Source organism: Tiliqua scincoides, chromosome 2, assembly GCF_035046505.1.
Source record: "Tiliqua scincoides isolate rTilSci1 chromosome 2, rTilSci1.hap2, whole genome shotgun sequence".
Classification (NCBI taxonomy): Eukaryota; Metazoa; Chordata; class Lepidosauria; order Squamata; family Scincidae; genus Tiliqua; species Tiliqua scincoides.
Genome location: NC_089822.1, coordinates 193,220,665 through 193,237,770, shown reverse-complemented (window position 1 = coordinate 193,237,770; position 17,106 = coordinate 193,220,665). Strand labels below are relative to the sequence as shown.

The 17,106-nt window shown below is 46.6% G+C and overlaps 1 protein-coding gene across 1 annotated transcript; it reads left to right on the top strand.

Annotated features, from left to right (window-relative positions):
* Positions 1–255: 255 nt before the first annotated feature.
* On the top strand, positions 256–9,248 carry ARSI (arylsulfatase family member I). The gene is made up of 3 exons (XM_066614914.1): positions 256–541; positions 1,532–2,023; positions 6,123–9,248. The coding sequence occupies exons 2-3, from the start codon at positions 1,701–1,703 to the stop codon at positions 7,522–7,524; spliced, it is 1,725 nt and encodes a 574-aa protein (XP_066471011.1). The 5' UTR covers positions 256–541; positions 1,532–1,700; the 3' UTR covers positions 7,525–9,248.
* Positions 9,249–17,106: the final 7,858 nt, after the last annotated feature.

Genomic DNA, 17,106 nt, shown 5'->3' with positions numbered 1-17,106 from the left:
AAGAAGAAGCCTTGATGCAGGCAGGCGGCTCCTCTCTCTCCGCACAATCCATTCCCCCAGTGAGCCCGCAGGGAGCGGCGGAACCGACCCCCTCTTAGGACCCTGGAAGATCCCGGGCTGCTCTTCCCGGCGCTCCCCTCCTTGAATCAAGAGCGGGCTGGGAGGGGCTGCCGCCGGGAGCTTCCCATAAACCTGGCCGCGGGAACCATCCCCTGGGCAGATGTCTGACAACTTCTGTCCGTCTCCCTGGCTCGGCTGGCGGCTCTGAAAGGGGCAGCGAAGGGCTGGAGGGCGGCAGAGGAAACTTTCTTGCAGAGGACCCGGCAGCGAGGAGGGGAGAAGGACGGCCGGGAATGACATTCTACTGCCCCGGCCGGCCCAGCCATTCATTCCATCAGGGGGAAGCGGAGAGGGAGGGAAGGCAGGCGGGGGCTCGGCAGCGCTGCCCCCTTCCGCGTGTGAAGCTCGCCTGCCCCTCAGAGCGCTCCAGACCCGCAGCCCGCGCACGGGGGCAGCGCGAGAGAGAAGCCCCGCGCCTGGGGTGGGTGCTGCGTTCGAGTCTCGCTCACTTTCTGGAGCTGGTCCTCATCAGATCGCTAAGGAGGGTCCCCTTGGCGGCCCTAGGCTACAATCCTATCCACCCTTTTCTGGGGGTGAGCCCCATTGACTCTAATGGGACTTGCTTCTGAGTAGACATGCATGGGCTTGAGCTCCGAGGCTACAATCCTATCCACCCTTTTCTGCGAGTAAGCACCATTGACTCTAATGGGACTTGCTTCTGAGTAGACATGCATGGGCTTGAGCTCCGAGGCTACAATCCTATCCACCCTTTTCTGCGAGTAAGCACCATTGACTCTAATGGGACTTGCTTCTGAATAGACATGCATGGGCTTGAGCTCCGAGGCTACAATCCTATCCACCCTTTTCTGGGGGTGAGCCCCATTGACTCTAATGGGACTTGCTTCTGAGTAGACATGCATGGGCTTGAGCTCCGAGGCTACAATCCTATCCACCCTTTTCTGCGAGTAAGCACCATTGACTCTAATGGGACTTGCTTCTGAATAGACATGCATGGGCTTGAGCTCCGAGGCTACAATCCTATCCACCCTTTTCTGCGAGTAAGCACCATTGACTCTAATGGGACTTGCTTCTGAGTAGACATGCATGGGCTTGAGCTCCGAGGCTACAATCCTATCCACCCTTCTCTGCGAGTAAGCACCATTGACTCTAATGGGACTTACTTCTGAGTAGACATGCATGGGCTTGAGCTCCGAGGCTACAATCCTATCCACCCTTTTCTGCGAGTAAGCACCATTGACTCTAATGGGACTTACTTCTGAGTAGACATGCATGGGCTTGAGCTCTGAGGCTACAATCCTATCCACCCTTTCCTGGGGGTAAGCCCCATTGACTCTACTGGGACTTGCTTCTGAGTAGACATGCATGGGCTTGGGCTGTTGGTTGGCTGGGTGGCTGGCTGGCGGGAAGAGGGTTCCTGTTTAAAAGTCTTCTGCTTCTCCTCCTCCCCCAGGACCCATCCCCTTCTGTGACTCTGTAGCCGCCGGTGGGCTTGCGGTGCTTCTCCCGGTGCAAGTCGTCCCCGGCTCGGGCGGGACGGGACGAGGCGAGGCGAGCGGCGAGCAGGAGGGATCTCCCGGTAGTGCCTCCCCAATGCCTGGAGGGAGGCGCGCTCCAGCAGCATGGCTGTCTCTGCCCTCACCGGCTTCTCCCTGGTCAGCCTGCTCAGCTTCGGCTACCTGTCCTGGGACTGGATGAAGCCCAGCTTGGTGGCGGACGTGCCCGGGGGGGAGGCGGCGGGGAAGCCCGCCCCGCCGGCTCTCTCCAGACCGCCCCACGTCGTCTTCATCCTCACCGATGACCAGGGCTACCACGACGTGGGGTACCACGGCTCGGACATCCAGACGCCCACGCTGGACAGGCTGGCCGCGGAAGGCGTGAAGCTGGAGAACTATTACATCCAGCCCATCTGCACCCCCTCCAGGAGCCAGCTGATCACGGGCAGGTAAGCAGGCAGCCCGGTACTCGGGTCCAGTGAGAGGGACCAGCTCCCCCTCTCGGTTCAGGGTGATGCCAGGCAGTGCGTCTCTTGAGACGGGTGGTTGGAAGCACAACGTCTATAACATCACGCAACAAGGTTACACTGAAGCCAGGAACTTCTGAGTTACTTCAGTAAAACTGGACCCATGCAAAGATAAAATAAGGGGGGGAGCAGGGCCTAGGAGAGGGGGGTAAAGGGGTAATTTGTACCTGGACCCAGGGTCGGAAAGGGGGCCTAGGCGCCAAAGGAGGGGGTCCAGAAAGTTCCTGGGATCTGACATTTTCCTATCTCACCTGGATTCACTTCCTGTGCATGATGCTGGGGGCACAACTGCTGCCGCAAGCCATACACTCCAGGCCCAGGAAAGCACCCATGACCCTCTTTAACACAGTGTCATATCTGGGAGGGACTGGCCTGCTACAGTTGCTCTTTGGCTTGTGAATCTGATAACCATGGAGTGTATAGGAGCTCAGGGAGAGCACTGTTGGGCTACAACTGCTGCATAAGTTCATTTTGGTGCACACAGCACACTGTTCATTCTACTGTGAGCCCAAAGATGCAAATTTTCTGCAATGATTTTCTATATTTCAAAGATTTGAAAGAGAGTGTGTTTGGCTTACCATATTACTATATCAAGCTGCCAATGCCGCATTGTGGGGTAGACCTGGGCTCCTCATTAAGAAGCCTGCTAGACCTGGGCTCCAAATACAGTTCTGACTGTCAGCACCCTCTGCCTGCCCTATTTTACTCTCTTTACTATTATTTTACTAAATAATAATTATTATTTAGATGGCCTCTGAACAAATGGTAACATCTCAACTTAAGGTCTCTGTCTGTAAAATGAGACCAATACTAACCTAGTTATGATGAATGGCATATACAATCTAGCACTCTTTCCCTGTTAAGAATGACTTGGGTAATGCAAAAGAAGCACTTTGGGAAGTTGGTGGTCTGTGGCATTTCATAAAAGAGCATGTTATACCCCTTTCCATTTCTCAATAAAAGCCCCTGTCAACTGCTTCCTCCCTTTTTTCCAACTGAGAGAATAATTAGTCCTCACTTTTATATCATACTTGGTAATATAACTACTGTTAGAACCATTCACTATGGCCTAGGTAGACCACTGAGTGTGGTATGCTTGTTTAAGGGAAAAGTTCACATATGAGTTCTCTGCCAAAACATGAAAGAAGTTTAAGTTGTACTACCAGAAAACACTTACAAGAGAAAATATTATGGCAATGAGAAACCTACATTATGTATCATATAGTCACTGTGAGACTCTCGCTAGGGTTCAAGTTTTGCCATTTTGCCCCCTCTACCTACACTGCTGCATTCGAATACCCTCCAAAATTCTCTACACCCTTAAATTCACCAGTCTTAAATTCACCAGTGAACTAAGTCAATCCTAAAACTTTCTAAACCACCAAAATGAAGATTTAGGATGGGAACTCTTAAGTCATCCTCCTATGCCAGGTTTGGAGACAAAGAAGCCCCACGTACTTTTTTCAGTAACAGTTGGAAGTCAGAGGTCTGACCTTCCTGAGCTATGCATGCCAGGCCGAGAGAGCGGCAAAGATAAGGAAGGCTAAGAGAAGCAGATCCTTCTTTAAAAAGGGAAGACCTTCACAACTGGGGAAAAAGATGCACTTCAATGCCTGGTGACATGATTAATAGAATAGCCGACTACGTGAGTCATAATGACTTCATCTTAGGAAGCGGGCTACCACACCTCCAGAGTTTGTTGTCAACTCTGCTTACTTTAATGAGATTGGACAATTTGGTTGTACCAAGGAAGCAGGAAATCCTTGTTGTGTCTGGCTGGAGTGCCTTGCAGAGCACAATAAGAATACTTAAGAGTACTTGGACTCATGCACAGAACAATTAGCAGGAAGAAACCGTCCTGAGCTGTCTGTGAGCATGCATGCAACAGGTCTCTAGGAAACACAAGATCTCTCTCTCTCTCTCTCTCTCTCTCTCTCCTTGCTTTTCTCAATAGCTAAAATAGTTTTACTCTTCAGCTGAATCTGACTTTTCCATCTCCATTTTCAATATGGTAACAATGCAAAAATTAGCATGGATTACTATGGAATTATTCCACAGGCATAAGTATTAGAAGTGGGGTAAAAGGAATGCAGGGAACTCTAAGGCACCATAAAGACCAACAGATTTATTGTGGAATAAGCTTTTTGTGAACTAGAGCCTCTTTCCTGCATCTCATGAAATGGGCTCTTGCTCATGAATGCACAATAAGTGTATTGATCATTAAGATGCCCCCAGGATTCTTTGTTGCCACAAAAAACAAGAAGCACAGTGACATCTCTAGCATGGATAACACAATGGACATCAATGGGATTGCATCATGGTTAAGGGCTGCACAAACCGGCTCTTCCTCCTGACTAGTCACACATTTGGGGATGTGCAGAGCTCAGAAATTTGGCCCTAAATCCCTAAATTCATGTTTCCAAAAGACTATCCTAAAAAGATGTTCCTATTTAAAACATGAATTGCTGCAGGACTGACCCATCTGGTAAGTAAAAAAATCTGTATTAAGACAAGAATGATGGTGTATCTTGAAGGTGCTGAAATTCCAAGTTCAGAAAGATGCCAGCTGATGATTGAAGCTCTACAGTGAGTGTTTTGGAAGCTATGGTGTAAAAAAATAGTGGCTGTAGCTGGCTGGCTATAACTGCACACTTTGGATTGTTTCCTGTTGCCAACAGTATTCAGTGGCTTGATGTTCTTTACTGTGTCAGGCTGGAGGTTGAGTGAGTGAGATGGGAAAGATAACTAAGCCTGTGCTGGGAACCTGATATAAGACTTTTCATTTGCCATCCTGAAAATATGTAATGAGTCTGATCTGAAAATAAAATATTAGATAATGTTGTAACAGCAAACATTTAATCTCATGCTCATCTTCTATCCAAGATGCACTTGAGGTAGTTGCTCCTGTCTTTCCAACTGAGCTAGGCTACTCAGCAGGAGACATCTCTAAGTTAAGAACGTAAGAATAAGAATAACGTAAGAATAACGGCTGAGCAGGAGACATCTCTAAGTTAAGAACGTAAGAATAAGAAGAGCCCTGCTGGATCAGGCCAAAGGCCCATCTAGTCCAGCTTCCTGTATCTCACAGTGGCCCACCAAATGCTTCAGGGAGCACACAAGACAACAGACACAACCTGCATCCTGGTGCCCTCCCCTACATCTGGCAATCAGAGGTAGCCTGCCTCTAAAACCAAGAGTTTGCACATACTTACTATGACTTGTAACCCATGATGGAGGAAATTTTCCTCCAAAAATTTGTCCAATCCCCTTAAAGGCATCTAGGCAAGATGCCATCACTACTTCCTGTGGCAAGGAGTTCCACAGACTTCTTTACCCAGCATGTAATTAATATTTTCTTCTGTCTGTCCTAACTTTTCAACACTCAACTTTAGTGGATGTCCCCTGGTCCTGTTGTTATGTGAGAGGGAAAAGAGTGTCCCTCTATCCACTCTGTCCATCCCCTGCATAATTTTGTATGTCACAATCATGTCCCCCCTCAGTCACCTCTTTTCTAGACTGAAAAGCCCCAAAAAGTTGAATCATCTCATGGCTGGAATCTTTGGAGAGATTGCCGTGAAGGTCCAGAAGTGAAGCTTGAATTGCAGTGAGATTGGCTTCAGATGCACTATGAAAAACATGCTATTGTGATCCCTCTTATATGTCTGCCTGTGGCCTGAAACTGTTGAGTGTACAGTTCTGCAATCTTTAAAGAAAAATGCAAAAGCATAGCTAAGACCCTGTAGGAGAATTTATCCCTCAGGTACACACAGTATAGTTCTGGTGGGGAACTAGAGTTGCCCACTCTGACAGAAGCTATTCCTGGAGATTATTGCCCTCCCCAACAGGATATAATATTGGAAGTTCCGAGAGGTCCTCCAGGATTGCTTTCAGTAGTAGTGCCCTGGAGATTTAAGATTGATTCCTGGAGATTTCAGGACAATCTTGGAGGGCTGACAACCTATAGGAAACCGAGATGTTGTAATTAATCACTGCTTGTTGCCTTCCTTTTCTCTCTACCTAGGTACCAAATACACACGGGCCTTCAGCACTCCATCATCCGTCCCCGACAGCCCAACTGCCTGCCGTTAAACCAGGTGACTCTTCCCCAGAAGCTGCAGGAAGCTGGCTATTCCACTCACATGGTAGGCAAGTGGCACCTGGGGTTCTACAGAAAAGAATGCCTCCCCACCCGTAGGGGCTTTGACACCTTTCTGGGTTCCCTGACTGGAAATGTGGATTATTACACATATGACAATTGCGATGGGCCCGGTGTGTGTGGCTATGATCTTCATGATGGAGAAAATGTGGCCTGGGAACAGAGTGGCAAGTATTCTACGTTCCTCTACGCTCAGCGCGTCAGCAAAATTCTGGCTACCCATAATCCCAAGGAGCCCATCTTTATCTATGTAGCATTCCAGGCTGTGCACACCCCATTACAGTCCCCTAAGGAGTACATCTACCGCTATCGCTCCATGGGCAATGTTGCGCGCCGCAAGTATGCTGCCATGGTCACATGCATGGATGAAGCTGTGAAGAACATCACATGGGCACTCAAAAAGTATGGTTACTACGACAACAGTGTGATTGTATTCTCCACGGACAATGGTGGGCAGACATTTTCTGGAGGGAGCAACTGGCCTCTGCGAGGCCGCAAGGGAACCTACTGGGAAGGGGGAGTTCGTGGCATTGGGTTCGTCCACAGTCCGCTGATTAAACGCAGGCGGAGAATCAGCAGGGCACTAATTCACATAACTGATTGGTATCCCACTCTAGTGACTTTGGCTGGGGGCAACCTGTCTGAAACAGATAAATTGGATGGGTATAATGTGTGGTCAGCTATCAGTGAGGGCAAAGAGTCTCCCCGCACAGAAATCCTGCATAATATTGATCCCCTTTATAACCATGCCAAATATGGCTCTTTGGACCATGGCTTTGGCATTTGGAATACAGCAGTACAGGCCTCAGTGAGAGTAGGAGACTGGAAACTGCTAACTGGAGACCCCGGTTACAGTGACTGGATTCCACCACAGACCCTGACCAACTTTCCAGGGAGCTGGTGGAATCTTGAGCGGCTGACAGACGGCGTGCGCAAATCTGTCTGGCTCTTCAACATCACTGCGGACCCCTATGAGCGCTATGACCTGTCAGACCAACGGCCTGATGTCGTCAGAGCTCTCCTTGTTAGACTTGTCCACTACAACCAGACTGCCATTCCTGTGAGATATCCAGCAGAGAACCCTCGCGCTCACCCTGACTTCAATGGGGGTGCCTGGGGGCCCTGGGCTACTGAAGAGGAAGATGTGTGGGAAGGAGGACACGGAAAGCTGAAAAATAAAAACAGGAAGAAGAAGAAGTGCAAGATCTGCAAGCTACGCTCCTTCTTCCGGAAGCTGAACACCAGGCTGATGTCCAACCGTATATGATGGCGGGTGGGGGTGGAGTGTGGATGCTGCCAAACGCAACCTCTGAAAGGTGCAGCTCTAAACAACAGTAAAAAAGGGGGAAAAGAGACACAGGCAGACCTAGAAGCAATGGGGGAGTTACAAGTGTATGCTAGGAAATACTGCAGTACCTGTTTCCAACCTTGGAGAACCTGCTGCACAGATAATGGAGATAGTCCCTCCTTTCACAGTCCTTGTTTTAAAAAGGGGGGCAGTCCATGATTAGCAAGATTCATCAAAATTTATGTACAACATGCATTACAACAAGGTACAATACAGGGGAAATCTTTGTGCAGGTCATGGGGGGGGGGGGAGTCTTCACTTTGGCCAAGGTTCTGCGTACACAGTGACAATCAACTCCATAATACCTGTGCCTAAACAAAAGGCATTTCAGAATGTCTACATACGAAGAAGAGCTCTGTGTTTGCTGTTGCCTTCGGAAATCCTGAACATAAATAATTGAGATTATGTAATATTTTTTGACTTTGGGAAAGAATCTATGGGTTCTCTCCTCCCTCAAGGCTGAAGTTTTTTTTTTCCTCCTGATAACTTTGGAGCATGTGGGTGACAGCACAGAAGAGCTAGGAGAGTTATTTTCATCAGAAGTAGAACACAAACCTGAACGGTGTGAACATTTTATCCTAAATATACATAATGCAAACATCTTGTCAATGTGGGCAGGGACAACACTAAGAGGCGAGCGAGTGTTGCACGGGCTACAGGCAGTGCCAAAGATTTGCAGATTATTTTTAACTGTTGAGCAAATGTTTACATACTGATCCATGTATCTTGTATCTGTTCATATATGTAGAGGGAAAAGCTTGTACATCTATTTACTCAGCCACCTCTGCACACACACCCTCTTTCATAATGGTTCTGAAAGGATGTCACTGGTCTTGCAGAGCTACTCTTGCCATACGGGTCTTGTCTCTGAGTGGGTCTTGAGCATTTTGCATGTGTCTCTCTGATTCCTATACTGGAGTTCAAGGATGCATCACTGAAGTTCCTTCCAAAAGTCAACTTGCGTTTAAAACGAAACAACTTCCCATGGGGAATAACGCATGTCATGCGCAGAATTAGATCAGGAAGAGTTAAAAGAAAGATACTGCTCTGCTTGGGGAGTAGCTGCTTGAAGTTCTTCCTGGAGTGCATAATTAACTTATGGCATTGATTCCTACAGAGTGTGGTGATGACTACTAGCTAAGACTGCTTTTTTTAAAGTATCAGACAAGTTCAAGATGGATGAGGCTATTAATGGCTCTTAGTGATGACAGCTATGTGAAGCCTCCACAGTCAGAAGCAGAGTACCAGGCGCTGAAGACAAATAGGGAATGGCCATAATTGATTGATAGCAAGTTTTCCCAGGCCCAAGTTACATGCTAAACTACATCAAGAGAGGTAATTCTTAGGCTGCCATCATTTACAGGTACAAATTTCCTGGGAGTAAACCCCATTGAAAACAACAGAACTGACTTCTGTATAGACACGCATAGGATTGCGCTGCTACATTTTTACACATTTCACTGGATGAATCCAAGGCTGCAGTCAGCTGAAAGGGAGCCAGCCCCCCTGGAAAAACCAGGAGCTGTTAACTTGCCTGTTTCTCCCAGGAATAAGTGAGCCATACACACAATAGTGGGGTTGTTTCTGAGGGGTACATTTCCCAATTCTATATTAAAATAAAGTGTCTTTCAAATGCACCAAAAGAGATGTGATATGGCTGAAATATCCTGCAGTTCCTTGCTTCATCGGGTCATTCGATCCCCTGAACCCCAATTGTGTAAAGAAGCACACCTTTACCTGCCTAGCAATATGTAGTTATCCTTTCTATGCTACATGTTCAAACACAGGAATGACTTGCGACAGAAGCCTCTTTTTTATTGGCAATCACAATTTGGGAGTTGGCCCTTAGAAGCCTGCTGCTGATCAAATTTTACAAGATCGCCTCCATTTCCTCCTTGCTGAGGTCTGCTTTCCATTTAGCTCTTGATGTGCCACCTTGAAGTGATACCAGCTACAGGGTTCAGAAGGTGCACAAAAATTGCCTTTGGGAGTCTCAGCTTGAACACCTCTTTGGTAGACTACAAAATGCAGGTGCTTTAATTTCTTCTAACTTGGATGACTGTAAGGTGCTCTTCCTTTCTCACAGAGTCTTTCTCTCCACCTTACTAGCTATAGGGTGACGTGTTCTTTCTGAAAGACAGAAATAAGACATTGGACCATTCAGGCGAAATGAGTCTGGCCAATCCTTCACTTCCTTTCAGTTATGACTATTTTGTAGAAACTGCCTGTGTCCTGTACTTGCCACAGGCAGGTCAAGAAGAAAGGGTAAATGGCTCTAAAAGCCATTTCCAATGTGAGTCACATTTACACAATGCATTTTACATTTTCTCCCTACAGGTTTTACTTGGTGCAGTGTGTGTAGGCGAAGACCCTGCTGTGAATTTTGAAAAAAAGTAGTTATTTTTGTCCCTGGAAAATGAGCCTTGTTAGGACTTGTCAGCTTTTGGATGAGCTGTGTGCGAGGGTCTCTTTCTTTTCCTTTTTTGCCCCCAAAATAACATTCATTTAAAAATCTGTCATTGCAAAGATGTGACACTTTGCAGCATCTATTCTGTATATCTTTTAGGGATGCTTTTGAGATCTGTGTATTGGAAGAAAATGTGGATGGCAAGTACTACTTTGGGTTTTATCAGAATAATGGTTGACAACATTCTTGGGCTTGGGAAGGATGCCATTCAGAAAGAGATCAAACCATGTGAGAAGTAAAAGATAATTGTTACCTGTTTCAAGGGCACAAGGTACAGGCCATTTTCACTCCACCAAGGAGGTTCTGAATTAATGTGCCTGCATGTAAATGATGTGTAGGAGTGTACACAGCTGACTCTCTACTAAGTGGCAATTAGTAAGTGAGTGATTAACTCCCCTGGGGGCTGGGGATAAGAATAGGCCCTCAGTTTGGCTGTACTTGTCGTAAGAGGCGACTAAACAGCCACCAGGTAGATGGGGCTCGTCAGCCTGGGAAGGCAGCTCATCTGAGAGAAGGAAAACTCTGATCCCAAACCTCTACTGCCTTGTGGCTACATCCAGTTAAGGAAAAGGCTTCAGGAGTCAACCTCGAGGCAAAATCAGGAGCCGTAGTCCCTGAGGCAGTTCATGGCTGAACACAGTCACGTTCTGGCAACTCCTGCGACGCCGCTGGAACCAACCGTATTGGCCTCTGCCTTTCCATTGGACCATTTCAGTGACGTGGAGGGGGGGATTTGCTGCATGGGTAACAGCCTATCCTCCATACCTACTTTACCCAGGCTTCGCATACTGGAGAGGACACGGTTCCAGAGCCACCATTCAGAGCGCGATACCATAGTCTTCCAAGACTAAAGGATGCCAACAGATTAACTCAGTGTTTGTATCTACATGTTCCAATGAACTCTCTTGGTAACCTGTCACTTTTATTCACACTGAAAGATACTGTACTGTACTGAAACGGCAGGGAGGTGCTATAGTGCAAAATCAATGCAGCATCAAGTCAAGACCAGCTTCATACATTTGGCATTCGGTGAAACACGGACTTCCTTTCTGTTCATGAGCCAATCATGATGCTTGTAGCCTCTTTGCCCATCCTATGTTTTCCTGTGGCTTGTTAAACCTTGAAGGAATGTCTCTTACAAAACTTTTCCTATTCCTACTCCCTCCCTTCCATGTGGTAGGGTAGAGTCTGATCCCCTGCTCTACCACTTAGGTATCTATCTGTGTCATCAAATCTAGTGCCCTATTTTGCCCTTCCCATCTCCTCCATCCAAATTCATTCCGACCTCAGCTTCAGAGAAAACATGTGAAGGCCAGTTCAGGTGTGGCATTGAGGTTCCACCAAGTAAGGCACTGGCCAAAGTCCTGCACACACCTGTCCAGGTCAGCCCTTGAACCCATATTGGTGCCTGATCAGATCGTGCTATGGGGGTCCCAGTGCAGGGTCTTGCCTCAAAACCCCCAGCAATCTTGCATCAAAACAGAGACAGCGATAAGTTCTAGTTGAGGTTCACTTGCTGCACTGGCAAGATTCTTACGTCTTTGCTTGAGAGACATCCAGTATATTTTTCCCCCCATAAGGAGAGGTTTTTGTTTCTGGTGAATTTAGGATTACAGCCTACGGGGCGCAATCCTATCCTGCACTGGAACAGGCAAGCCAGGAGGCTTGCACTGTATCCAGAGCAGGATAGTGGCCATAAGCAGCTCAGTCAGAGGTAAGGGGAAACATTTTCCCTTACCTTCAGGTAAGGGCTGCTGGCCCCAATGGATCTCCTCAGAGTTGTGCCACCTCTTGAGGTGGCACAAGTCCAAGGAGAGTGGAGCGACTTGAAGCTGCTCCGTTCTCCCTGGGAACAGGGGTTAGGATCTGGCATAACTGCCGGATCCCAGCCCAGCCTCCCACTCCCTGCCTGCCCACCCCTGGGGCCGCCCACTGTCTGCCCGCCCAGGAACACCTCCCCCTGCTACTCCCCCCCCCCCCGCCCAACCAGGCCAACACAACTTCCAAGGAGGAAGCTGGTGTAGAGGCTTGCATCGGCCTCTACAGGCCAGCGCTTCTTTGAGCATCGGCCTGGCTTCTTCCTGAGGAGGCACAAACGTGCTTTACGGCACGTTTGCGACCCTCCCAGTCCAGTGCAAGGGACTTGCGCTAGCCAAAGTGCATTCTAGGATTGCGCCCTAAGTCTTACTGAACACGGCAGGCTTACTTCCTAGTAAAATAAATAACACTGTTTTCAAGCACCTCTACCCATAAGCTATTATATTCAGTCAAATACCCAACCTGTCATGAAATCAATAATACACTAATAACTGAGGGACAATAGAAATGTATGATAATAGGATTCGGTAACATAAAGGAGAGGTCTTACTTACAGTATAGTAGTTATTAGCCTTGATACCTCCGTAAAACCTTCTTGTACAGAGGCAGTAACCCAGCTATATTGCATGCTGGGGACAAACAGAATGCAGTCACTTCTGAGTGCTTCCCAGAGGCACTTCCTGATTGCTGTTGAAGAAAGGATCCTGCACAAGATGAATCTTGGTCTGACTGAGCAAGGCAGTTCTTATGTTCTCATCCCAATGTTTTTTCTGAATTCCTGAATTTTTAATTTTGAGAAATGAATATTTTTGGGATGATGAACTAGGGCTATTGGGGTGGTAACTGCATACCTTCTCCCAAATGCTCACAGCTGCACCTGCAGATGCCTACAAATATTACTGGCATTTTTCTCCTAATCATATTAGCACTTAGTATAATCATATGTAGTATGACACATTCCTGAGCCACCAGTTGATGGTCTTTGCATACTTTGGCTTACTAAAGTTAGTTTTCTTAGAGCCCAATCCTATTCTCCCCCCTCCCCACCCTGCTGATGCAGTGGCACCAAAATGGCCATCGCTGCATCCACTGGGAGGACAGTTGTGGAGGAAGAAACTCTGGGTACCTGTGGGTAAACCTCTGCAGTGCAGGAGGGGTCTACTCAGACATGTGCTATCTAAGTAACTGGTGCAAGTGGGATCAGGTCCAGGAAAGGGGTTAGGATTTGGCAGCCGCTGTTGCTGCCCTCCCCTGTTAAGGTTAAATCTTGTATAGGATGGTTGGTGTTGGTCCCTGCTTTGTCCCAATGTGAGCAGGTTGCAAGAAAAACAGCAAATACAGCAGAGTACTTTCAGCAGATGTATTTGAACAAGGGATATCACAAGTAGAGTAGTCAGTAAACAGTCCAAGAGTCAGCACATAGAGCAATCAGTCCAAGTATAACAAATCCAAATCAGTTTCCAACAATACACAGTCAAAGGTTCAGTCCATAAGTCAGTAATAACATATACATACAGTATCCAGCCTCCTCAGTCACTGGCAGCAGTTCCTCAGTTATCTCCAACAACTCCCCTACTGCTGCACTGGAAGCTCCAGCAGACTAACCTTATGTAGTCAGCTTAGCCAATCAGTGCTGGAAGTCCCAGGTGCCTGCTGATTCTGCTGACTCAGCAATCTACACCTGCTCCCTGAACTCCCTGAACCAACTTGTAAGCTGTGGTTCTGCTTCCCTCAGAACACAAAGCTAACATCCCCCACCCCCATTCCTGGTCAGGCTGCTTTGGTGGTCACTTGGAAAACTGTGAATACTTGAGAGAATATGACATTGCCTGAGGGAGCTGTCTTTGAATACCACCAATTTTCCTCTTGCTTGATGTCAGTCCACACACGGTAAGTGAGAAAAAGCAATTAAGTTCAAGAGAGCTTTGTGAAAATACAGGTTTTCAAAGAAAAATGGTTCCTTTTTAACTCCACAGAACAATCACCCCAGTTGCACATCAGCCATGTTCCCTGTTGGTGCTTCACCATTGTTGTGTTCCTTTGCCACTTTGGGAAGGTTCAGCACCAGCATTATTCTGCCTCCCTACTGGATACAGTAATGGTCTCTCCTTCTGTCTCCTCCTGTCTCTTGTTGTGTAATTAATTAAAAAATATAGATAATATTAGGAACGGTGTGATTGTAGTAGTGGCACCAACGTTGTAGAACTCCCTTCCCCTTGACTTGAGAATGGCTCCCTCTCTTGAGACCTTTTGGCGAGGCCTGAAGACCTTGTTGTTTAACCAAGCCTTCTGACGTTATGGCCTTTTTAACATCTTTTATATATCTTTTAGTTGCTTTTTTACAGGCCCGATTCCTCTAAGAACTGCTGTTTTATGCTCTTTTATTCTGACTCTTCTGACTACTGTTTTTATGGGTTCTGCTAATGTGTTTTTTAATATGTTTTTATCTGTTTGTGAAATTATGTTTTAATCTGTTTTATATGTTGTTAGCCACCCTGGGTCCCTTTTTGGGAGAAGGGCGGGATAAAAATAAAGTTTTTATTATTATTATTATTATTATTATTATTATTATTATTGTTTCCTTGGTTTACAATAGTGAGCGCTGTCTAGGTGTTTGTGATTGACTTCTCTTTTCTACAGACATACTCCCCCTTCTCCGCTCTTTTGATCAATTCCTGAGTGTTCAGTTGCCAAGCATGTTCCTCTGCTTCAGCTTCTGTAATACAGGCAAGGATGGCAGTAAAGCACTTTAAGTGAGATGGATGGGGCCATAGCTGATTTGTAGAGCACATATTGGCATGCAAATGTCTCTGGCATCTCCAGGTAAGTCTGGGGATGGCTTCTATCTGAGACCCTGGAATGCCACAGCTAGTAGCCAGTGAAATTTCATTGCAGAATGGAGACTATGGCTAAACTATGAGTGGCAAGGTACAAAAATGGGAATGAGTTTTCCAAAATTTCAACCTTTCCAAAATTTATGGGTGAGGCTTATGTAGGTATCATTAGGCACTAAGGGCACATAATAGGTACATAATTGTGGCTAGGATTTAATAGTTGTTTTCTGTATATAGCCCCTATGTATATTGCTTTGTAGGGGAGGTGCTTTAGACTGTTCACTGGCAGAGAAGATGCATTATATTCAAATGGTTCAGGGTTCAGTCCCCGGCATTACCAGATGGGACCATGCAAGTTTCGTACCTGAAACTCTGGAGAGCCACTGCCAATCGGTGCAGTCAATAGTTGGCAAGACAGACTAATTGTTGACTCAGTATAAGATATTTCCTGTGTTCCTAATGCACTCAGATGAAAACCACGACATCTTATGGACAGATGAAACTGTGATTGTCCTTAGAATAAAATTCAAACCATATAGTAAAACAAATGTATAACATGACCTAGAACATAAGAACAGCCCCACTGGATCAGGCCATAGGCCCATCTAGTCCAGCTTCCTGTATCTCATAGCGGCCCACCAAATGCCCCAGGGAGCACACCAGATAACAAGAGACCTCATCCTGGTGCCCTCCCTTGCATCTGGCATTCTGACATAACCCATTTCTAAAATCAGGAGGTTGCGCATATACATCATGGCTTGTACCCCGTAATGGATTTTTCCTCCAGAAACTTGTCCAATCCCCTTTTAAAGGCGTCTAGGCCAGACGCCAGCACCACATCCTGTGGCAAGGAGTTCCACAGACCGACCACACGCTGAGTAAAGAAATATTTTCTTTTGTCTGTCCTAACCCGCCCAACACTCAATATTAGTGGATGTCCCCTGGTTCTGGTATTATGTGAGAGTGTAAAGAGCATCTCCCTATCCACTCTGTCCATCCCCTGCATAATTTTGTATGTCTCAATCATGTCCCCCCTCAGGTGTCTCTTTTCTAGGCTGAAGAGGCCCAAATGCCGTAGCCTTTCCTCACAAGGAAGGTGCCCCAGCCCCGTAATCATCTTAGTCGCTCTCTTAGACCTATGCTTTGTGGGGATTTTTTTTTTTTTGTAAACACTGTACTGGGAGGTGGCTGAAAGAGGGCAAAGCCAAGGTGGGAAGATAGGGAGGCTTTCAGATGACCCCCACAGTTCTGATCCTGATTGCACACCATCCACATACTATTTTAAATCAGAGAAAACCTTCCACTGAAAATTACGTAATTGAAGAATTTTTTTAAATATTAAAATAGTGCACAAAGGGCACAATCAAGATTGGAATTCCAGTGAGGGTCAAGCCTTAAAGACTCCCTACTTCTCCTGCCATGGTTTCACCCCATTTCAGTCCCCCTGGAATGGTCTTTAACAAAAAAACAACAACAAAAGGAACATAAGAGAAGCCCTGCTTGTACAGTATAATAGTCCTTTTTGTCCATCATCCTGTTTTCCATAGCAGTCCACCAACTGTCTCTGGGTAGCCCACCAGTAGGTGAAGGCATATTCCCAAAGAAAACACAGGCCCACAGCACTATAGGATATGTGCTAAATCAACAGGCAGGAAATGGGTACTGATAGAATGGCCACAACAGAATGGCTATTGATGATGCTGGGACCAAGGGCACTGTAATGGATCAGTGCTGCATTATCAGAGGTATGACTATACACACATTGTTCATACCACAGGGTAATTAAAGCAAGGACATTAAAAGACATTCAATGAAAGCCTTCACACACTGCTGCCATTTTAGGCTGAGTGCAGAAACTAACATGCAGCACAAAGCATACATCATCTGTTAAAGACCTAGTTTCACTCTGCTACCAAACTCCTCCACACTCCTCCTATAACTTGCCAGGGAGGAGTACAGGGAAGCTAGAAGGGTCTGAATTATATGTAAATCAGACAGACATATGGTCTTCTTTCGAGACTGATTTATACATCTGTACTGAACACACACAGAGGACCAATCCATCTTATCTGCCTCTTATAAAGTCTTTAGTAGCGCTGTGCAATGGAAAGTGCAAACTTCAAGTTGGAAGAGCGGCCAGTTAAGGTTTGGGCATATATTGAAGTGGAGGTTTCCTTGATTTATCAGAATCTTTACCCTGCAGCATCTTGTTTATTTTCAATATGCTCATCCATGCGTATAGGAGAACCACAATTTGCAAAAGGATATCCTTGCCTCTGTTTAATGAGGGTTGCAGTGCCCCCTAGTGACATCTGCTACAAATTAAGCCCCTTGGCACACATGGTTGGGGTTGCATGAAATTTGGCCTTCCACTCTGGACTC

Excerpts from the sequence above, each read along its gene's own strand:
- ARSI (XM_066614914.1), top strand. The coding sequence starts at position 1,701 with ATGGCTGTCTCTGCCCTCACCGGCTTCTCCCTGGTCAGCCTGCTCAGC. Across the intron at positions 2,024-6,122 it reads AGCCAGCTGATCACGGGCAG|GTACCAAATACACACGGGCC; the intron begins GTAAGCAGGCAG and ends CTCTCTACCTAG.